Source organism: Pelobates fuscus, chromosome 2 (assembly GCF_036172605.1).
Source record: "Pelobates fuscus isolate aPelFus1 chromosome 2, aPelFus1.pri, whole genome shotgun sequence".
NCBI classification, from domain to species: domain Eukaryota; kingdom Metazoa; phylum Chordata; class Amphibia; order Anura; family Pelobatidae; genus Pelobates; species Pelobates fuscus.
The window spans coordinates 386,567,943-386,592,630 of NC_086318.1; the positions used below are offsets into that span (position 1 = coordinate 386,567,943).

Here is a 24,688-nt window from a genome sequence, read left to right on the forward strand (position 1 = left end):
AGTCCATACACACAGACTGCTGAGTCTATACACACAGACTGCTGAGTTCATACACAGACACAGACTGCTGAGTCCATACACACACACATAGACTGCTAAGTGTATACACAGATACAGACTGCTGAGTCCATACACACACACATAGACTGCTGAGTCCATACACACAGACTGCTGAGTCCACACACACACACACACACTGCTGAGTCCATACACACACGCACATACAGACTGCTGAGTCCATACACACACACATACAGACTGCTGAGTCCATACACAGACACAGACTGCTGAGTCCATACACATAGACTGCTGAGTCCATACACAGACACAGACTGCTGAGTCCATACACATAGACCGCTGAGTCCGTACACACAGACTGCTGAGTCTATACACACAGACTGCTGAGTTCATACACAGACACAGCCTGCTGAGTCCATACACACACACATATACTGCTGAGTCCATACACAGACACAGACTGCTGAGTCCATACACATAGACCGCTGAGTCCATACACATAGACCGCTGAGTCCATACACACAGACTGCTGAGTCTATACACACAGACTGCTGAGTTCATACACAGACACAGCCTGCTGAGTCCATACACACACACATAGACTGCTGAGTCCATACACACAGACTGCTGAGTCCATACACACAGACTGCTGAGTCCATACACACACACAAGCTTCCTCACTAGCACACAGACACATTCACACACACAGGCCCATCACTAGCAGGCAGGCAAACCAAGCAATTGCTTGGGGCCCCGAGCTGGCGCGGGGCCCCAAGCAGAGCCGGTGTTTCCTATAAGGCTGCAGCCGCCTGAGCGCTCTATAGAGACTGCAGCACTCCTCTCTCGTCCCCTCCCCTTTCCTGCAGCATGGCCGAGCTCCTCTTCCTCCTGGCTGTCAGTCTGCCGGGTACCGCGCGGTACAGGAGATTCCGTTTTCTGTTCCCGGCTGGACTGACCGGAAGAGCACACTGAGTGTTCACTTCCTTTCAGTCCGGCCGGGAACAGGAAACTGAATCTCCTGTACCGCGCGGTACCCGGCCGGACTGACAGCCAGGAGGAAGAGGAGCTCGGCCATGCTGCAGGAAAGGGGAGGTAACTGAGAAGAACATAGGGGGTGGGTGGTTGTAAAAAGAACATGGGGAAGGAGGTAGGGAGGGAGGGGGTAGTAAAAAGAACATAAGAGGGAGGGGGAGTAAAAAAACATGGGGAGGGAGGGAGGGAGGGGGGTAGTAAAAAGAACATAAGGAGGGGGTGGAGTAAAAAAACATAGGGAGGGGGAGTAAAAAAAAAAAGAACATAGGGAGGGGGAGTAAAAAAAACAGGGAGGCAGAGGGGGGAGTAAAAAAAACATGGGGAGGGAGGGAGGGGGTGGAGTAAAAAGAACATAAGGAGGGGGTGGAGTAAAAAAAACATAGGGAGGGGGAGTAAAAAAAAAAGAACATAGGGAGGGGGAGTAAAAAAACAGGGAGGCAGAGGGGGGAGTAAAAAAAACATGGGGAGGGAGGGGGTAGTAAAAAGAACATAAGGAGGGGTTGGAGTAAAAAAACATAGGGAGGGGGGGCGGAGCCTGACCGCCAAGCTGTGCAGACATGTCTGGCACGAGCTTCGGTCTGACCAGCAAAATCCGGGACAAAAGCGGGGGCTACATGGCCCAAAAACCCTTGAGGGTGCCCCACCCACGTCGGGGGTGCCCCCCTGAACCAATCGATGCCACTCCGGGTCCTGTCAGAGCCAGGAGAGCGGACAACCGAATGCGGCCTACTGGGGAGAAAGCCGGGGAGAGGCGGCCGCTGTCCTCGGCGCAGAGCCCCGTAAGCAACTGCACCACGGCATACCCCCCCCCCCCCCTCTGGACCGGCGGGGGTCATCCCGGTCCCCACTGGACACATCGACCGCAACGGAAAGCAGGCATGCCGACTACGCGGCAAACGAGGGCAACAGGCCACAAAGGCGCACCCAAAATGGCTACCACACGGAGGGCTAAGGAACGAAGCACACTCCACCAACCACCCATGACTAACCTGGGGCTCCTTGATCGGCTCTGCGCTATCTTCCAAGAAGCCGCGGAGTAACCTACCGTCGGGCAGAACTAACGGTAGCCTCCTGGATCCGACCAACGACGCGCCGCCGCTACTACAGGCGAGTGCCCCTGACATCCAGAGAGGCTGTCCGACGGAGCAGGTACCTGAGATCTTCAAGGAGGGAAAAGGCGCCATGTTCCTCCAGTGCACGCTCCCACTCACTGACCGACTACAAGGGAATTGCAAACCGAGCGACACATATGAGCACTTCACCCGGCCAAAACCAAGGCATCCGATATCACAAGATTGATCGCCCTTCAGACAAAGCTACAAAACCTGGGGCTGTGCGGCAGAACCCCCCACAGAGCTCTACCGGAGCTGCAGCCCGACGTAGAGAGACCATGCCCAGGGGCAACACAGGAGGGGAACCCAATGACAGCAACCGGGACTTACCAAGCTTGGGCATAGGCTGAAGCAACCATCATACTGCCGTATAAGGGTATACTTAGCCTGGAAAGTTACCAACCACCATTACGGTTAAATACCCAGAATCTGTTAATGATTGTTGCATGTTTATACTGCTCCTATGCTCATATTAACCCTTACTTGCAATGGTGTATTTCCTGTTAAAATGTTACTCCAGTGGTATATTAAGCCATTTAGTGATACATATGTTGTCACCTCGCTAGTTATTAAATCTTTCCTTTTTCTTCTTTAAACACAGGGCTATACCCTGCCACAGGCCTTCCACAATGCTAGGCCACACAGCAGTACTCGACCAAGCCAGTTTAACTTGCTTACCTCATTGCTTGTAACTTAACACTCCAGTTATTACGCTCCGTTGTTTCTATATTGTTTTATATGGCTCTCTATGATTACTCTATTGTGTTCATTATCACAGATAGTTAAAGCTGGACAATAGGTGTCAGGGAATAGTGCTATAATAATTCTGGTGTGTAACCCCAACACGATCAAACAAGACACTCAACCAGATCTACTGTTTAAAACGATAGCTCAGCTTGTTATGTAAAATGTATCATTTGTTTATCAAGACCTAGCAACCTAAAACCTATGGTCACATATTTGTTACACTGAACCATACCGTTTCCATGTTTTAACACACTCAGCAGGCCTGCATCTAAACGACCAGCGTGCATAACTGTAGAATGTACCCTAGGCTCGCCTAATAATCAGCAAATCTATTTACTGTGCCTTTTAGACCCAAACGACACACTACTGTCTTCTCTTGTATTAACCGGCGGAAAACACACTAACATAAGTAACGCTACAATATAAACCACACTATTAGCACAAACCGTACTATTAATATAATTAATCTAGAACTGTTAAGCGTTGACCGTCCTACTTTATTTTATTTTACTATTGCTAATTTCATTGTTTAGCTATGCTTAAAATTGTAAAAAATGTGCAATTCCTCATGCCACTGTCAAACTCTTGTACATCTTTTATTACGCTGATGTGGCGTATGTCGCTACCATGTAACACCTGGCACAACAAAAATAAAGAATTAAAAAAAAAAACAAAAAAAAACATAGGGAGGGGGAGTAAAAAAAACAGGGAGGCAGAGGGGGGAGTAAAAAAACATAGGGAGGGGGAGGGGGGAGTAAAAAAAACATAGGGAGGGGGAGGGGGGAGTAAAAAAAAACATAGGGAGGGGGAGGGGGGAGTAAAAAAACATAGGGGGAGTAAAAAAAACAGAGAGGGGGAGGGGGAGGGGGGGAGTAAAAAAACATGGGGGAGTAAAAAGGACACAGGGAGGGGGGAGTAAGAAGGACACAGGGAGGGTGGGAGGGGAGTAAGAAGAACATAGGGAGGGGGTAGGAGTAAGAAGAACACAGGGATGGGGAGGAGTAAGAAGAACACAGGGAGGGGGAGGAGTAAGAAGAACACAGGGAGGGGGAGGAGTAATAAGAACACAGGGAGGGGGGGAGTAAGAAGAACACAGGGAGGGGGAGGAGTAAGAAGAACACAGCGAGGGGGGAAGGAGTAAGAAGAACACAGGGAGGGGGGGAAGGAGTAAGAAGAACACAGGGAGGGGGGGAAGGAGTAAGAAGAACACAGGGAGGGGAGGAGTAAGAAGAACACAGGGAGGGGGGGAGTAAGAAGAACACAGGGAGGGGGAGGAGTAAGAAGAACACAGCGAGGGGGAAGGAGTAAGAAAAACACGGGGGGAAGGAGTAAGAAGAACACAGGGAGGGGGGAAGGAGTAAGAAGAACACAGGGAGGGGGGGAAGGAGTAAGAAGAACATAGGGAGGGGGGTGAGGAGAAGCGGAGATGAGGAGAACACGGGGGGGAGGGTGAGAAGAGACTGGTAGGGGATGGTGGGGGGAGAGGAAAGACCACCAAGAGGCAGGGCAGAGCTCTAAGGGACAGAAGAGAGCTCTCTAGGACAGGGGGCAGGACAGGGAGCTCTTTCACACTAAGTGCACAGCAGTTATAGATAATTTGCACATGTTTGTGAGAACTGAAAAACGTGTATGTATGTATGTATGTATGTATGTGTGTGTGTGTGTGTTTTTAGTATGTTGGGATTTAGTTATTGTGCACTTTTTTAATTTATATTTGATTTTATGGTACAGTGGTGTTTTTTGCAAATGTTCAATTGTGAAAAATGTTCAAATTTTATGCACATTATATACAACAGCAGTATTTGCACTGTAAACCTTTTTTATTTATATAAAGTGTGGGTGAACTTAAACTGTATGGCTATGCTGTGGTTCCTGTAGGCTTTGCGTATGTGCGGGGAGTGTTGGGGGGGCCTCCATGTCCATTTTGCTTGGGGCCCCCAAATCCCTTCAAACGGCCCTGCACACACACACACAAGCACATTAAGCCTACCTGTCACTGGAGGATGTTGCTGGGGGTCAGGCAGCCATGTTCCATCCTTTCCAGCAGCAGCATGGTCTGCTGCTTAACGGCGGGGGCGGGGCTTATGTGCGGGAGGCGGGGCTTCATTTGGGGGCGGGGCCTGTGCCGGGGAAGCTGCTGGGTGCTGAAAAACCCAGCACTGTTTCAGCTGCTCTACCCTGCATTCCCTCGGGCAGTAACAGACTGTTACAGTCCTAGCGAATAGAATGTAAGCACATGGCCAGCAAGTAGCTGGCATTTTGGGGGGGCGGGACCCAAGGGGGGGCACAGCATTATGTAGGGGGGCCATGGCCCCCTCTGGCCCATCCCTAGCGACGCCACTGACTACACCTGACAAGGGGTGCTAGGAAAGTATGCTGCAATGCTTTCCTATGAGGGTTTCATTGATGCTGGATATCCTCATGCAGAACGTGAGGATGTCCAGCGTCAGTTGGGCAACCACAAGCCACCTAGCAAGCAGAAAGGGCCTCTACTTGCTGTCTGATTGATAGCCACTAGAGTCAGCCTTAGTCGTCCTGTAATGTAATTGTTGCAGTTTCTCTATAACTGCCATATTTTACATTGCAGGTATCAGGGGGACAGGGATACTGCACTTCAATGAACTTAAGTGGTCTTGGTGCCTTAGTGTCAATTTAAAAGGACAGTCTAGGCACCGTAATCACTTCAACTCATTGAAGTTGTTATGATGTCTATAGACCCCTGAGCTGACAATCTATTGCTGGTATGACATAAGGTGGAGCGTAACTGTGACTTAGCCATTGCACCAGAGGAGGCTGAGCTGCGGATGCCAAGGTACCCTTACTCAGTGTTAAGCTGTCCAATTAGTTGAAGTGGTTATGGTGCCTAAAGAGTCCCTTCAAAGAAGTGCACATATAGATATCAATGCTGATCTAGAACACAGTGTCTTAATACCACAAACGTCACCTATTATCATCACAATGGCTGCCGATAAGCTTCAACCTGTGGTGCAATCATAACTATTGTGTATTGTCTGTCCCAGACAATCCAATGACTGTCCCAGACAATGAATGGGTTCCTGCACTACCCTGCTTACTTCAGTGGAATTGACTGGTTTCTCTTAGAAGGGAGAATCTGGAATCAGAGCGCAGCAGGTACCCAATCGGATCCAGGTACGATTTTAAAACATTCCAAAATGGTTTGGCAAATTACTCTGGGAAGGTGCCAGGATGTTGTAGTGGCCATGGTGCTTAGAGTGTTCCTTTAAAAACTGGCTGACTCAATTAAACCCAAAACAGTCAATCTTGAAAAGGTATCACTAAACGGCTAATGGAGATATTTTTTTTCTAGCTTTTCTATTATGGCCTAAATTTTGCAAGTCAGTTCTTACTTTGCGTCAACTTTTATTTGTTGCTGAATGAACTGTTAGAGTTTGTACAGTGTTAATATATCGCAGAGTAATGTATAGTATCTTGCAGTATTTTGGTCCTTGCAGTGTGCCTGAGGAGTAGGACATTTTCAGTACTAACTGTCAGAACTATTGATTGTTAAAAGACTAAATACACTGATAAGCACTGTGACCAGGAGAAAATAGCAAGGTATAATAACTGAGATCTGATAATGCTTTTAAAAAGCTCTGTCCGTGGTACTGACAAAAATAAGGAAAATGTAAGACAAACTCAAATCTTTTAAAAATATCTTATTTCAGATGTTCTTGATATTGTTTATGTGCTACTGTTAAAACTATTGCTTTACAGGAAGATTTGGGGGTACTCTCTGAATGGCACCTTAAATGCATTTAATCATTTTTAACTTATCCTAGGCTAATTTTTGTGTGTGCGTGTTTTGCCACCAACTACAAACAAACAAAAACACAAACAAACAGAAATACCAAAATGTGCTTCTGAATGGCTAGACTTGGTGTCAGTATGGTGTTTGATAACTGACATTTCTGTTCTTCATATGGATTTTTTTTTTTAGTATGTACTGAATTGCTGTGAATTGTAATTTCTTCTTTTGGCTAAACTCAGATTTTTATCCTAAATTGTCTTTAGTGAATATTCAAATAACAGTTTTTTTTTGTTCAAATTTTGGGGAATTTTACCTGGCTTTTTCACATTAGATTTATATGCAGAGCTAAGTTCACATGATGTGAACTACAAAAGTGAATCTGAATTTTCTTTCACCACTTGGTAACTAAATATACTTAAACACCTCCCTTAAAATAAGATATATTATGACTTGTTTATGTTTATTCCTTATTTAAATGATATGTGGTTGTTCTACAATATTGTATGCTCACATTAAAAGTCTGTCATATTATAGAATTGTGAGTATAATTCCCTTCTATGTATTGTTCTTTTTCTTTAACATATCTATTGTTTAACTGATGTGTTGTGAGTTAAGAAAAAGATGGAGGGCCTAAGCACTTTAATCTATATAATATTTTTGCTATGGATTACCGAGTTTTCAAAAAAAAGGCTTTAAAGAGTACCTGGCATGGTTCACACAGCATACCATTTATGCATTACAGAAATGCTAGAAATATAAAGATTTTAAAGTGATATTTTTCAAAACTTTGGTTCACCCCTCAGCTGTCAATCAATTCTTAGTATAGACCTAAGTGTTAGGAGAGAGCAGGAGAACCCCCTACAGGCAGTTGCATTAAGATCTGTAACTATCTGCAGAGGAGGTAAGTGAGATTATAACAGGTCCTAAAGCAATTTAAAATATAATTTATCTTTTTGATGGCTGATATATTCTCTGTTTTGCGGTCTGATATACTTTGAAATGAACCCATAACGAGAGGTTCCCCTGAAGACTTGCAAACAAATATATATTTTTTTGTACTACATATTATACATATCATAAAAACAAAAATATTATTTACATATCGATTACATGCCAGTCATTATGAAGAGACAAAATATACAACGTAAATAATGGAAAGAATGCTATGATATATTGTTTAGTGTCAATAAGTTCTAGAGTATATTATTACTTTTTCCTCTTGCAGGAATGTTCACCATATGCTGCCCATATATATGATGCCGAGGACCCTTATACACCCCTAAGGACCATTCCAGGCCTCTGTTTTAACTATTGTTCTGAATTCCATCTAAAATGCAATGGTATCATAACTTTTCTTACAGAAGACAAGCACCTACTGGAGACTTCTATGAAGAGTAGAGTCAACTTTTGCAATTTGCTTAGTTTACCAGACCCAGACTATTGTTACCCTGATGTTGTGCAAACGGCAGACTTGAATAATAAACTTGGATCCATGGTGGAGGATCCAGAAGGTTGTCTTAAACTATGTCTTATTGAGGTTGCTAATGGATTGAGGAACCCAGTCCTTATGATTTATGCTAATGACGGAACTCATCGTATGTTTGTGGCTGAGCAAATTGGATTAGTCTGGGTTTACTTGCCCGATGGCACTCAGTTGGATGAGCCTTTTCTAGATTTGCAAGACTTTGTGGTCTCTACTCCTTGGCATGGAGATGAAAGAGGTTTCCTTGGCATGGCCTTCCATCGACAATTTCAAAGGAATGGAAAGTTCTATGTGTACTACAGTATCATTGATGAAGACTATGTTGAGAAGATCAGAATTAGTGAGTTTCATGTTTCATCACAGGATATGAATAAAGCAGATCCACTTTCAGAAAGGTAAATAAGCATTCTTTTTATTTTTCAAATATTCCTGCTTAATCAGTGGTACAGGAAATAAACATTCATTAAGCAGAACAGAGTTCTTATATCACAGAATTTATTATAAGCGATTAATGCAAAGTAATGCAATATAAACTAGAAAAGCTACAATTTCTGGGGAAATTGTGTGAAGTGTTCTTGCATCCAACAGTAGTCTACAACTGGAGTGGGCGGAGTAACTGTTATTATTTATTTATATTGCACATTTAATTGCAATGTTGTTGCCCAAAGTGCTTCACAGTTCCATTAACCCCTTAAGACCGCAGCCAAATGTACAAGTTGTGAACCAAAAAAAATGTAAACAAACCACAGATTTTGACTATATGTCTGTTCAACAATAATTTATCCACACTTATTATATATCATTTTATTCAGTGGAAACAGGGCTTTCATTTAACATCAAATATTTAGGTATGCAACATAACGTAATATGAATACAATATAAAAAAAGAGAGAAAATACGATTTTTTTAAATTTTCTTAGTTCTATGTGACATTCTAACTATGAATGTCATAATACTGTTTGCTTTTACTGCAATAAAATACACATATTTGTATTCAGCGATGTCTCACATGTAAAACAGTACCCCCTATGTACAGGTGTTATGGGGGTTTGGGAAGTTACAGGGTCAAATATAGCATGTTACACTTTTCATTTTTTTCACATTGAAATTTGCCAGTTTGGTTACGTTGCCTTTGAGACTGTATGGTAGCCCAGGAATGAGAATTACCCCCATGATGGCATACCATTTGCAAAAGTAGACAACCCAAAGTATTGCAAATGGGGTATGTCCAGTCTTTTTCAGTAGCCACTTGGTCACAAACACTAGCCAAAGTTAACGTTAATATTTGTTTGTGTGTGAAAAATGCAAAAAACTAATTTGAAAGCCAATTTTGGCCAGTGTTTGTGACTAAGTGGCTACTAAAAAAGACTGAACATACCCCATTTGCAATACCTTGGGTTGTCTACTTTTGCAAATGGTATGCCATTATGGAGGTAATTCTTATTTCTGGGCTACTATACGGTCTCAAAGCCAACGTAACCAATCTGGCGAATTTCATTGTGAAAAAACTGAAACGTAAGCCTTATATTTGACTCTGTAACTTTTGAAAACACCATAAAACCTGTACATGAGGGGTACTGTTATACTCAGGAGACTTTGCTGAACACAAATATTCGTGTTTCAAAACAGTAAAAAGTATTACAGCAAAAATATCGTCAGTGTAAGTGCCGTTTGTGTGCGAAAAATGCGAAAAATTTCACTTTCCCTGATGATATCATTGTTGTAATACATTTTATGGTTTTGAAACACAAATATTTGTGTTCAGCGATGTCTCCCGAGTAACAGTACCCCCCATGTACAGGTTTTATAGTGTCTTGGAAAGTTATAGGGTTAAATATAGTGCTAGCAAATTAAATTCCCTATACTTTCGGCCTGGGTTGTTAGGCAGGTCCCGCAAATTGTAATTAATAAAAGGACCTAATTATGTAAAATTATTACATAAATATATATGTAAAATTATTATATATACACGTGTGTGTATATATATATGTATATATATGTATATAATTTTTTTACAATTATTTTTATTTATATATAGGTATACATATAGTGATGTATACGTATATACTTAGGTATATACATATATATATTATTTCGTTCTACGTGTATTTTGATATCTATATATATCTATTAATATCAAAATACAGTTAGAATGAAATTACTCACATATATATATTTTTAATTATATATTTTTTATTTTTTAACGTATTTACATATTTTTTTATTATAAAATATATATATAATTATAATTATGTATATATTTAATCAATATCCTTCAACGTGTATTTTGATATTAATATATATATATATATATATATATATATATATAATCATATATATATAAATATTAAAATACACTTAGTGTATGTGTAAATGTGTGTGTCATATATATATATATATATATATATATTTGATGTGTAACTGTAATTTATTTTATTTTGTAACATTAAGGGGTTAAGAGGGGAGGAGAGGGGCAGAGACAGTGTCAGCCAGTGATTTTACATCACTGGCTGACACACAGGATCAGTGATCACAGTGACTGGCTGTCACTGTGATCACCTCCTGCAGATCGCGGTAATTGGCCACAGGGGGAGTGCCTGGGTGGCCAGGCATGCCCCCCACCGCGATATGCAGTGGGATCCTGCCTGCAGTTACTATGGGTCAGCCAATAGGCTGACACATAGTAACCTCTGATCGCAGTGACAGGCTGTCACTGCGATCAGATTGCAGGGAGAGGCTGTCTCTGCATTCAGATCGCAGAGACAGCCTCTCCCTGCGATCATACTCTGCAGATCGCGGTCACTGACCGCAGGGGGACTGCCTGGGGGGCCAGGCATGTCCCCCGACCGCAATCTGCAGAGTGAAAATGCGGCCGGCTCCATGTGTCAGCCGATTTTAAAATTGGCTGACACATGGTAAATACCGATCGCAGTGACAGCCTGTCACTGCGATCGGAAGCTGCAGACCGCGGTCACCAGGCACAGGGGGGCTGCCTGGGGGGCCAGGCATGCCCCCCGACCACGATCTGCAGCGGCCATGTGCCGCCGGCCATGTGGGGGGTAAGACCACCCAGGACGTTCTATGCCGTCCTGCGGCGTTTAGAGCCGGCCAATTAAGGACGGCATAGAACGTCCTGCGGTCTTAAGGGGTTAAAACATACATTTATAAAAACATTAGCAGGTGTACAAAAGGCCCTGTCTATGACATCACTTGCTGCTCCAGCCTGGCACAGGTCAGAGTATTTTGGCAACTATACATCCTACAGCGAAGAGCTTTATATTGTGAGAATCGCAAGACCCAAACCTACGTGTTGATGCATAGTATGTCTCTGAAGTATTACAAATGAAGGCACAGTCGCAGTTTAGAAATTGCCCTTCAAATGTGAGCTTTTTTTGCAGAGTGGAGTTTCAATGAATGTCAATGGACGGCGTGAGTTGCAAACAAATGTCATATTGTGAAAACTATTCGGACTATGGCTTTGCCGTGGACATTTTTAGTGGCAGGAGGGATAACTGAACGTTTTGATATAAGATTTGTGTAGGTGGGCTTGAAAATGAGGGAATGGTGGCAGTTTAAAAATCATGTTCTGATTTTTCAGCTTTTGCCAGCTCCCACTCTAGCTTTGCCATTCATTCCTATGGGACAAATTTTGCCACAAGAACGACGATATTCCGTGAACCATTCGGCGAAACGTTCCACAAAGTAATAGTAATCCGATTGGGAACAATCTGCACGTTTTGGTATATTTTTGTCTATGTAGTGTAAAAACTGTGGGAGGAGTTAGGGTGGCAAATTTGGCTATAATAATAATAATAATAATATATATGTGAGATAACATTAAGTGGTCTTGCTATGCAAGAACACTTAATAATATATATGTGAGATAACATTAAGTGCTCTTGCTATGCAAGAACACTTAATAACTAGAAAAGCTACAATTTCTAGGGAAATTGCGTTAAGTGTTCTTCCCTCCACCAGTAGTCTACAACTGGAGTGGGCAGAGTAACTGTTATTATTTATTTATATAGCACATTTAATTGCAACGTTGTTGCCTAAAGTGCTTCACAGTTACATTAAAACATACATTTATAAAAACATTAGCAGGTGTACAAAAGGCCCTGTGGGAGGAGTTAGGGTGGTAAATTTGGCTATAATAAGAAAAAGAATAATATATATGTGAGATAACATTAAGTGGTCTTGCTATGCAAGAACACTTAATAATATATATGTGAGATAACATTAAGTGGTCTTGCTATGCAAGAACACTTAAATATAGCAGAAATCTAGGTTCCTATATATTCCAGTCTGTACCTACTATAGAAACTAATTTCTCTTCCAGGAGTCCAGACAGTCTTCCTGTACTTCGTAATGCTGCCACCTCCCCATCTCTCTCCTTTATCGGGAACATAAGCTTGCTTGTTACAGAAGTGCTGGCTTTCACCTTTCATATCAACTGCTCATGACAACATATATACACCAATCACGGTGGGCTCATGTTTGACCACCAACTAGGAGGAAGAATTCTATGTGTTGGTTATTAATACCATCAATTACTTTTATATCACTAATTGCAACAAAAGTTGGGATTTAACATATTGGATATTATTGCCTCAGAGACGCTTGTTACATATCTATCTGAAATGTAGCACATGTTTTTGTCTCAAATGTTTTAGGATTATTTTGGAGATAGAAGAACCAGCTCCAAATCATAACGGAGGACAACTACTTTTTGGCACCGATGGTTATTTATACATATTCACTGGAGATGGAGGGCAAACTGGAGATCCCTTTGGAGATTTTGGAAATTCACAGAATAAGTAAGTGATGGATGGGTGTAGAGTTATAACTTAATTAACTTTGATGCATTTTGAATGTATTCAGTGTTGGTTGATGCACTCTTCTGTAGTGATGTCCCGAACGGTTCGCTGGCGAATAGTTCCTGGCGAACATCGCATATTCACGTTCGCCACGGACGGCGAACATATGCGATGTTCGGTCTGCCCCCTATTCGTCTTCATTGACTTTGACCCTGTACCTCACAGTCAGCAGACACATTCCAGCCAATCAGCAGCAGACCCTCCCTCCCAGACCCTCCCACCTCCTAGACAGCATACAATTTAGATTAATTCTGAAGCTGCATTCTTTTTTTTTTGTGTTTGTGTTTATTATACATTATACTCCATAGCCAGTAACCTGTGTTTATTATACATTATCCCTCCATAGCCAGTTACCAGTGTTTATTATACATTATCCCCCCCTAGCCAGTAACCTGTGTTTATTATACATTATCCTCCCATAGCCAGTAACCTGTGTTTATTATACATTATCCCCCCATAGCCAGTAACCTGTGCTTATTATACATTATCCTCCCATAGCCAGTAACCTGTGTTTATTATACATTATCTGGTGTAACAGTAGTGTACATTTAAAAAAAATACAGGGGGCTTGTTGTCACCTTTCGGGGACCCTTGGTGTTGTACGTGGCTGGGTGGAGGAAGAGACCTTCAATGAAATCAGTGATGACAAGGAACGGGACATGGCTAGCTTGGTATCCAACCTTGTGCAAATGGGGAGTTTGCGGTTGTGCAAATGGACTGTTTGCGGTTGTTTGCGGTGCGTTAAACAGGGAGTTTGGTCTGTCACTGTCAAGCGGGCGTAACCCTTACACTACCTGATCGATACAACATCATACCTGATGTTTTAAAGCACGTTATTGCAAAAATTTAGGAATGTTAGGTGATTTATGCCCTTTATGGATTAAAACCAGACTCTGCATCAACTATGTAATTTTCCATGGGAGTTTTGCCATGGATCCCCCTCCGGCATGCCACAGTCCAGGTGTTAGTCCCCTTGAAACAACTTTTCCATCACTATTGTGGCCAGAAAGAGTCCCTGTGGGTTTTAAAATTCGCCTGCCTATTGAAGTCTATGGCGGTTCGCCCGGTTCGCCCGTTCGCGAACATTTGCGGAAGTTCGCCGTTCGCGAACGGATAATTTTATGTTCGCGACATCACTACTCTTCTGATATCATTTGCTTTTTATATAGCAAGGAACTTGCATTGCAAATCTCTATCCTGTAGATGTCCTAGAAATCAGTATACATATATAATATTTTGGGTCACTAAAACTCATGTTTGAAATCACTATTTAGTAGTTGGGGTACTCCCTGTGCCAGATCCTTAGCCTGCTATTTTGTCATTCTGACAGAGCGATCAAATGATCTGAAGGGGGATTGGGGGGGGGGGGGGGGGGGCAGTTCTATAATATGAAATGGTATGGCGAGTATTGTAGTCCTTTAATGTCAAAGTATACGAGTTAGCTTGGAGAATTTTTCCAGTATGGTAACTTTGGCCTTATATTTGAAATGTACTTTTAATTCACTCTGAATTCTCAACAAATCTTGTTTTAGTAAGTAACCCTTGGTGTCTGCCTCTTTGTGTCTCTCTTTTATGTTGCTAAACTGTCACAATCCCTTACTAGCCCCAAGTCTGTCTCTTTGTGGGTTATTCACTTGTAAGAGCAATGAAAAATACTGAAAACCAGAATTACAACAATTACAAAGACCAGAATTACAAAAGTTAAAATGTCCGATTTGGAAATATATGAAGATTGATATTGTGAACGTTTGGTTCTTTTAGGCCTGATGTTGCTATTCATTACATAGTTACATAGTTAGATAGCTGAAAAGAGACTTGCGTCCATCAAGTTCAGCCTTCCTCACATTTGTTTTTTGCTGTTGATCCAAAAGGAAAAAACAAAACAAAAAACCCCAGTTTGAAGCACAATTTTGCAACAAGCTAGGACAAAAAAAATTCCTTCTTGACCCCAGAATGGCAGTCAGATTTATCCTTGAATCAAGCAGTTATTACCCTACATTGAAAGATTATATCCTTGAATATTCTGTCTTTGCAAGCATGCATCTAGTAGCTGTTTGAACATCTGTATGGACTCTGATAAAACCACTTCTTCAGGCAGAGAATTCCACATCCTGATTGTTCTTACAGTAAAAAAAACTTTCCTTTGCCTTAGACGAAATCTTCTTTCTTCCAGTCTAAACGCATGGCCTCGTGTCCTATGTAAAGTCCGGTTTGTGAATAGATTTCCACACAATGGTTTGTATTGGCCCCGAATATATTTGTATAATGTTATCATATCCCCTCTCAGGCGACGTTTTTCTAAACTAAATAGGTTTAAATTTGTTAACCTTTCTTCATAGCTGATATGTTCCATTCCTTTTATTAATTTTGTAGCTCGCCTCTGCACTTTTTCTAGTGCCATGATATCCTTCTTTAGAACAGGTGCCCAAAATTGCACAGCATATTCAATATGTGGTCTTACCAGTGATTTATAAAGAGGCAAAATGATATTCTCGTCCCGAGAATGAATGCCCTTTTTCATGCATGACAATACCTTACTGGCCTTGGCCACTGCTGATTGACATTGCACATTGTTGCATAGTTTGTTGTCTATAACAATTCCCAAGTCCTTTTCGTGTGTTGTTATCCCTAATTCACTTCCATTAAGGGTATACGTTGCTTGTGTATTCTTTACGCCGAAGTGCATAACTTTGCATTTTTCAACATTAAATTTCATCTGCCATTTGAGTGCCCAATCCTCCAGTCTATCTAAATCCTTCTGCAGCAAAGTAATATCTTGCTCACATTGTATTATTTTACAAAGTTTTGTGTCATCTGCAAACACTGAAACATGACTTTCAATGCTGTCTTCAAGATCATTTATAAAAATGTTAAATAGAAGGGGTCCCAGAACAGACCCCTGAGGGACACCACTTGCCACCTCTGTCCAGCTTGAAAATGTACCATTAACAACAACTCTTTGTATTCTGTTTTTAAGCCAATGTTCTACCCAAGAACAAGCATTTTCATCGAGACCGATTTCCTTGAGTTTGAACACTAATCTTTTGTGTGGAACTGTATCAAATGCCTTGGCAAAATCCAAATAGATCACATCCACTGCAACACCCTGATCTATACTTCTACTTACTTCCTCGTAGAACGCAATCAAGTTAGTTTGACATGACCTGTGCTTCATAAAACCGTGCTGATTTTTGCTGATAACCATATTCTTCTCAAGGAATTCTTGAATATTATCCCTTAATAACCTTTCAAATATTTTACCAGCCACAGAAGTTAAGCTCACAGGTCTATAATTTCCAGGCAAGGATTTTGAACCCTTTTTGAATATAGGAACCACATCTGCCTTCCTCCAATCCTCCGGAACACTTCCTGAAAGAAAAGAATCTTGAAAGATTAAAAACAGAGGTTCACTTATTTCTACACTTAGTTCCTTAAGTACACGTGGATGGATACCGTCAGGCCCTGGAGCTTTGTTTATATTAACTTTCTTTAGTTGCTGCAGCACATTGTCTTGAGTTATTCAAATGTTGCTTTAATGCATTGTTTTGTGCATAATCCCCAACATGTTTATTGCAATCACTTTCCTCAAATTTGATGCAATATAAAGGTGAAAGGTTATTCTCTGTAAGGCATCATCTTGATCTATAACATTATCTCAGTAGCACCTTAAATGTTAACTGGCTGTGTCTTCATCACATCAGTGGTATGCCACTACCAACACAGAACTTCAGTGATGTCACCCTGCTTCTATGATGTCATGGACCTATAGATTTCTTGCAATGCTCAGGTCTCGGTCAGTCTCTACTTGACGTTTATAGAGCACACACAGAATTCAGAGTTATTGGGGATAAACTGTTACACTGGAATATTCAACATCATGAAATTTTGGAGAAGTGACACAGAAATTTGAAATATTTGACAAAAAAATATTTTTCAAATACTATTCAAAGTATTTAAATTACATTGTGATTATATACATGTCGATTCAGAAGACTGGCACTGTGAAAGCTGGTGTTGAGGCAAACTAATGCAAAAAAATGCAAATTACTTACTGGCATATAACTTATCCATGATACCAGTAAGCAAAAGGTTCTTACTGAAACACGACTACTGTATATGCAGCCATAAAATCATAACTTCATTTGTTATTTCCTTGATGGTATTATAAATTCACAGGCTGAAAATATCTTTTTTTTTTTTTTTTTTTTTTTTAAAAGTAGAATAGGCCTGTATTAGGTAGCATGTAGGTAGACAGTAATCTGCCTATAAGATTGACAGGACACTTAATTAGATGTGTATTAACACGGTTCTGCCTTGCTTTACAGTAGATATTCATCACAAGCTAGATATATGTTACTTAAGCTTAATCCGGACCTACAATTCCGCTATGCAGGCACATTTCACAAGGGTTAAATTAGCATATATAGCATTAAATCAAAAATATAAAAGCGATTTTTGCAAGATGAGCTAGGATATCCGCCGGGTCATTCCTGTGGATAGGATCATATAAGGTCCCGAGAGTTCGAGATTATGAAATATATTCAAATTGGATTGTGCATTAGGGGACCAGCAGTGGTTTGTGTGGCCCCTGCCCGATGTTGTCAGGCTGACTAAACAGCGGCTTGGTGGTGTGTGAGACTTGGCTGTCTGGTCATGAGCTGCCTGGCGTGTGCCTGGCGCCTGGCGAACGGTTCTTTTCCCCTGTGGGGTTGACTCACGATTTCCAGGCTGGGCGCCGCCAGGTGATGCAGCCAAGTCCATCAGTGCTCTAGCGGGATCGGATCATAGATTCCCAGGACAATCCGAGTGTCTCCACAGTGTAGGTTGCCTCAGCAGGGGTTGCTGTCTGGCGAGATCTCCGCCATGCTGCCTGCCGCTTGAGGATTTGGCAAGCCGCCATCTTAGGTGGTTTCTGCGTACCCTGGGAGGTGTGTGTTGCGGGCAGAGTGTCCGACGGTCTCCTCTAGCATGTGGCAGTGTGGTGGGCAGAAGGCAGCTGCCAGTTGTGAATATATACCGCTTAACGCCCTGTGCGTCTGGGCTAGGTGGTAGCTGCAGTCCGACTCAGGTTTTGTATTGCAGGTCCTGTGCACGTGGCCACCGCCATCTTAATCTCGGTGTACTGGTCTGCTTGATGGTGTGACGGTGCCTCAGAGCGTGGCCCCATAGCTTGGACCGGGATCACCCCCCCGGTCCAGAGGGGGGGGGGATCAGGACCGGGTCCGCCGATGGTGCTAGTGTGTCGGGCTCCGTCGGGCAGGATAGTGGTGCGGCGGCCGTCCGCACCACTCACCACCAGGTGAGGTCCCATCTGTTGCCGCGGGCCCTCTCCTCTGAGGGACTGAAACTTCGGGAGCCAGCCTCTCCCCAGCTCGGGCAGCCCGGTCACTGCATGGGCTGTAGGTTTTAGGCGGTGCTTCCCATCAAAATCACGATTTATGATCTTTATTTGCCTTTCCGTGCAGGAGCCGAGCCGTCCTGCGACCGCTCAGCTCGGCGGCCCGGCCCCGCCCCCTGAAAATATCTTTTTATGACAAAAATGCAGTGCCGCGTGAGTAGCTACGCTAGACTAGCTACACCACACCTAATGGGCATTTAAGCAGAGAGATGTACGCTATGATGCACTGCGTGACACTGACAGTAAAATTAAAATTAGTGAAGTCAACCTAATTGTACGTATTATATCTTGTTCCTTTTTAAAAAGAAATGTGCAGCCTACCATGACACGCAGTTTTTGTGCCCCGTACAATGCTCACGTTATTGTCATGTATTATTGCATACCTGTGTTTGTACCAATGCACAACAAAAATAAAGAGTAATAAAAAAAAAAAAATTTGTGAAGTCATAAATGTTGGGGTCTGTGAGAACAGCCAATAAGATAGAGCCTATTGTCTCTCTCTATCATAAATAAATGGGTTTTTTTTTTAGACCCAAATATTACTTAATAGGGCCCCAACAAGTGGGTTTCTCCCCTTTGGATGAAGGGTAAATGCTTAAAGGGACATAGGGTTCCCAGCCACTGGCCTTCTACATCAAAATATGCAAAATAACGCCCTCCCTCTGGTCCTCTATGTATTAGTAGTGCCAAGAGATGCAGAGTCTTCGGACCCTTATACGTTTGTGCCCTCTTCAGTCGATAGATCCATGTGGGACTACAAATGGAAGAGTAGAAACTGGCTCTGCCACTAACGAAGGCAAAGTCAGGACTTTTATTTGTAGAGCAGTTGTCAGATAAGGAAATATCTTTTAATGTCTACAGCCAGCCTATTGTGCTGTACAGTACTCCAACAAGCTGCAGTTAATGTTGACCTTGGTAAGAATATTTCAAAGCTCCGACTTGATGAATACTCTGTGTAATATTAAGTCAATTAACTTCTTGAGAGAAACTATTTTAATAAAGAGAGAAGTATACCTTGCCAAGATTTTAAGTTGGATACTGGACAACAGATCTGTGACATGCCAAAATACTACTTTGCAGAAATGCTAATAGACACCTATTAGAGCGTCCAACTGAAATAATAAAATCCATTGTAAATAAATCCAATCCTGGGCTGGACATGAATCTATCTGGAAGAACAAATAAGTATGGCATTTCGTAATGGACACATTATATCTGCCAATTGATCATTATCTGCTGTCAAATAGTTTTGGCGTCAGAAGATATTTACTCAGACTGATACGTGGTCACCTAGTAGTTTATTCTATGAACCAATTCAATTTATACAGAGTTTTTTTTTCTTTTTTTTTTTCTTTCGAGTTGTGCAAATAAAGTAATGGATAAAATGCAAGAGTGTATTTGTGTGCAATGTTGGTGTTTGAGTGCAACAGTGTTTTGTATGCAGTATTGGTGTTTAAGATACACATATGAACACTGACATGCACTCACTGACGTAGATATGCACACATTCAGATATAAACAGACACACACGTACACATACACACTTAAATACTAACACACATACACCTAGTCACACAGATACACATACACATTTACGCACTGCCACACACAGATACACCTAGACACACAGGTACACACAAACACTTACATACTGACACACACAGATACACCAAGACACACAGGTACACAACACACTTACTCACTGCCACACATAGATATACCTAGACACACGGGTATACATACACACTTACTCACTGCCACACATACACACTGACACAGATATGAACACACACTCAGATACACACTTGCCAACGGACATGTACAAACTGACATACTTGCCTTTTGACCCCCTGGTGTCCAGTGGGAGCTGACTTGCCAATGCTGATTAAAGTCTGAGGTGCCAGGCTTCCTCAGTCTCTCTCCTCCTCCTCTGTGTGTGTGCCAACTCCATGTGCGACTCTCAGCAAGCTGTGAGGAAGTGACCTGAACTCACTTCCTCCCAGCATTGGAATAAATAAAAACTAAAAAGAAAACAAGAAATATAAATAAGTGATAGGAACACACTTGAGCTGCATCCGATAAAAGCTAAGAAGGCAAATTTAAAATAAACAATTTTCAAGAGTCCACCTGAAGTGTGGCGAATGTAAGATCTAAATCTAAAAATAAATAAAAATAAAATAAATTTATGTCGGGAGCAAACCTGGACTATATCAGATAAAAACTAAAAATAAAAGATAAATCCATGCCAGGAGCACATTTGGAATGTTTTATGTAAACAATGAAAAGGGCAATTTAAAAATAAACTAGTAGCAGAAGCAGGGGGGCTGGAACAGTGAAAAGCTAAAATAAAAAAAAATGAAAAATACATCAGTGATAGGAGCCCACCTGGAATTTATCATAGTATTACTGAAATAAATAAATATGGAGAATAAAGTAATTGTAGCTGTATTATTAGTGCTCTAAGGTGTGGGTAATCTATATCATAGCAATATATATCATATATCATATTTTTAATTTCTTTTTGTTCATATTCACTTGCTGATGTAAAATGTCTCTATTTATGAATAAATATGTTACATTGCAGTCATCATGTCTTTTGATAAACTCTCACATTACTAGTGCTGTGTGTGTGCTGTTTTCACTGTTTTTTTGCCATACATATGTCTAAATAAAAAAAACATCTTGTTCTATTTTATTATTTTTGGAGGCAATTCCGGTACTGGAGTCCACCTTTATTTGGATTACATTTTTAGTAAATTTATCTTGATTTAATGCAGGTATTGCCTGAATGGTTAAGTAGAGCCTCTTTTTAGGACACCTTTTACTTTCCTATATAATTATTTATACTCTGTATATTTACCAGTGTTTTCTTTTTTTGGTCTTAATTGCACATTGCTCTGAATAAGAGCCTTATATTAGAACTGTTAAATAAATAAATACATTAATTAATACCTTAATCATGCAAGTGATCCAATAGCAGAGCTAGACTCTGGCTAGATATTTTTTATAATTATTTATTATTGCATTGATTAATTATTATACTTTTTTTTTATAATGTGCCATTACATTCAGCATCACATATGAATTGTGTCACAAATAATTTGCAATCTGACACCATGCAGTGATAATTTTGTGCATGAATGCCTTCTTCTCTGTAATATCCACTGAACTAGATTGTCCCATAATACAATGACTGTTTTTCCTTACATATATCTTGAATAACAGAAGTTCATTACTGGGTAAGGTACTACGTCTAGATGTAGACACGAAGAACATCAATGGAAAGCCTTATGGAATACCACCAGACAACCCATTTATATTTGACCGTGGTGCAAGTCCAGAGGTTTATGCTTATGGTGTTAGAAACATGTGGAGATGTTCTGTAGACCGAGGAGACCCTGTCACTGGAAAAGGACGAGGGAGAATCTTTTGCGGAGATGTTGGCCAAAGCAGATATGAAGAAGTTGATATCATCTATAAAGGAGGAAATTATGGCTGGAGAGCCAAAGAAGGGTTTGAATGCTTTGATATAATGCTGTGCTACAATTCCTCTTTAGGTATGTGTAATCTACCATCAAACTCGGCACATATGATCCAAATATCCAAATCTCAATGTGTTTGCATTTTGTAAATGATAATCTGTACCTTTTATGCTTAAGTGTTGATCAAAGTTTTAAATTGAAACATTGCAGCTTTGCCAATAGTTCAAATACTCTCCTTAAAAATAAGCCATCTCTTCATTTACCCTCCTGAAAAATTACAAAAATCGTCTCATCAAACAGCTGTTAAACCTCATGAAATGCTTATATTATACACATTGTATCTGAGGCACCTGAATATAAATGATGTAGAATTTTGTATTTATCAGTTGAAATATAGTTTATTAGTCAAGTTTTCTCTGAGGGTTTGACTTTACAGTCTTGATGGCCAGAAAGACACCTGTAGCCTACTACTGATTTTACACATTTAAAGGGTTACCTACTAAAGTGAGAACTGAAAAAAAGAGTAAAACCAATACATTTACTGCTTACTTAGTTTACTAAGCTTACTTAGATGCTCGTGTCCTACGCTGTCCCATTAGGGAGAACAAACAGTCTTTATGACATAGTATAATAAAAAGATCTATCAAAGTAGAAACAAAGACTCAAAGGGAGATGTCTTCATAGCTTATACCAAAGGCAGATCCCATGGGGAAGCAATTTTAATTAATTAGGACTACAGTAATAATTTGCCCAGGTTGATAACAAATAACCACTTAGAGTATTGAGGGCCTAAAGGCTGAGACATGAACCCTCAGAGTATTGAAACTCAGGCCTAGACTTTTCAGATTGGAGGAATACCAATGTGGCCTTAGTAGAAGGATAATGATTATTCCCCTGACTAGGAAGAGACCATAGAGAAAAAAACATACCATCCTGAAAAAGTGATTTAAAAAGAGGTATCTATAATTGCAGAAATCTTACGATTTCCATGTCTTCAGGATGAGAAAGAGTGGATCTGTGTAAAGAACTGGTCCTCGGTAAAGAAGGGCTGAAACGCTCTGGAGATAAATTTTGATGCTTAAAAAGCACACTAGTATGTCATAGATGATGTCATTATGCTCAGGAGGAGAAAAACTGCAGCAGCACATGCGTGCAATGGGACATTCACGCATGCACGAATCAGCATAACGCTCTCATCTGTTCACACATGCACTACTGCCAGCAACATGGGGGTTCCTCTATTACAAAAAAAATAGCTTGAAAATGCACAGGAATGACACAAACTGCTACCTCTTGGGTCATTACAGAAGGGAGAAATAATGACATATAATACTTGACACCCGTAGCGTCACTGCAAGCTATCCCCTGGTCACTAAAGGGGATTCTTCAGGGGAAGACCTTTGCACAGGACTTCACAAGGAAGAGAAGCTGCAGTCCCTTGGGATTTGGGACTGATATATGTACATTGAACAATTAGAACTGATTTTTATTTTTGGCGCTTTGCCTGTAGGTACTATTACCTCTCAAGATAAAATTTAAGAAGTTTATGGTGAAAATAATAAAGAAGCAGAGAAAACATTTAGAATATATTTATTGGAAAGTTTCAATTAAAATTCCATGTTGTATTTTTCATTAACAGTTGATGTTCTGCCCATATTTGCTTATGGCCATAATGTTGGTAAATCTGTTACTGGCGGTTATGTCTACAGAGGATGTGAATTTCCGAATTTAAATGGTCTCTACATTTTTGGAGATTTTATGAATGGGTAAGAATCTGTTAAATATTAAATAAGAATTTGTTAATTCAGATACAAAAGGTGGCCAACTGAAAACTGAATTGCACTTTAGGCCAAATTTAAGATGGGGAAAAAAATCAGCAATTTTGCTGTATTCCAAGTTTTTAATTTTTTCCTAAATTTAGTAATGTAGTGAATACATCCCACATCCACATATTAGTTTCACTTTTGTGCCTTGGCGACACTGTCAATAACAGCAATATTCAGACATCTTTTTTTTGGCAATCTTTATTCTATTTTCATTTTCAGAGAATTTTTCTTTCTGTATCGAATAGAATAGACAAGAAAGACATAAGAAATTGCAGGAAGATATTGAATAACCGTGAGGTATCCAACACAGTTAGTTGCGATAAATGCACAGGAGTTCTTCGTAAAATAGTGTAATCCGTAACTCCCAGAACCCTTGTGTCACTAATCGGGAAAGCTGGGAAGTCCAGTGAGTGGGTAACCAAGGAATTGGGTAACTGTCGAGTTTCATAGAGGGTAACGAAGGGATTATGGCATGTTTGAATCAAAAGGATGGTGAGCCTTCATGGTGTAGATCTGTGATGAATGGCTAACAATAGAATGTTGGTAACAAGGTAACATCCTCTGTAGAGGTATGTATAGTGTAATGTAACGTAATGCAGTTATTTAACAGGAATGACAAGGAAGTTAGGAAAGTGAGAGAGAGGGACTAGAGTGGAAAGTGAGGGAAAGAGGGAGAAAAAAGGAAAAAAACACACAACATACCTTACATGATTCTGACATATTTTGTATGAAATATAAGAGAGTTTAAAACAAATATTTACTCCAGGTCAAAACAAATATTTATTTGTTTGAGGTGAAATTTGACTTGAATATCAGATCTGTGCTCATAGGTGGAACCTTTTGAATATGCCATAGATTTAGAATACAGCCTTCTATAATGGCATAAGTGACCTAAACTGCACTATTTACAAGTATCGAAAACAAATTATGCTTTATAAAAAATA

General features: G+C 40.8%; 1 protein-coding gene across 1 annotated transcript in view; it reads left to right on the top strand.

Moving 5' to 3' along the window:
* The window catches only part of HHIPL2 (HHIP like 2), a 47,185-nt gene that overhangs the window by 7,029 nt on the left and 15,468 nt on the right, over positions 1-24,688 (top strand). Inside the window, exons 3-6 of the mRNA XM_063441868.1 lie at positions 7,904-8,556; positions 12,835-12,978; positions 21,662-21,993; positions 23,558-23,684. Coding sequence (XP_063297938.1) covers positions 7,904-8,556; positions 12,835-12,978; positions 21,662-21,993; positions 23,558-23,684 — 1,256 coding nt within the window. The remainder of the gene's footprint in view (positions 1-7,903; positions 8,557-12,834; positions 12,979-21,661; positions 21,994-23,557; positions 23,685-24,688) is intronic.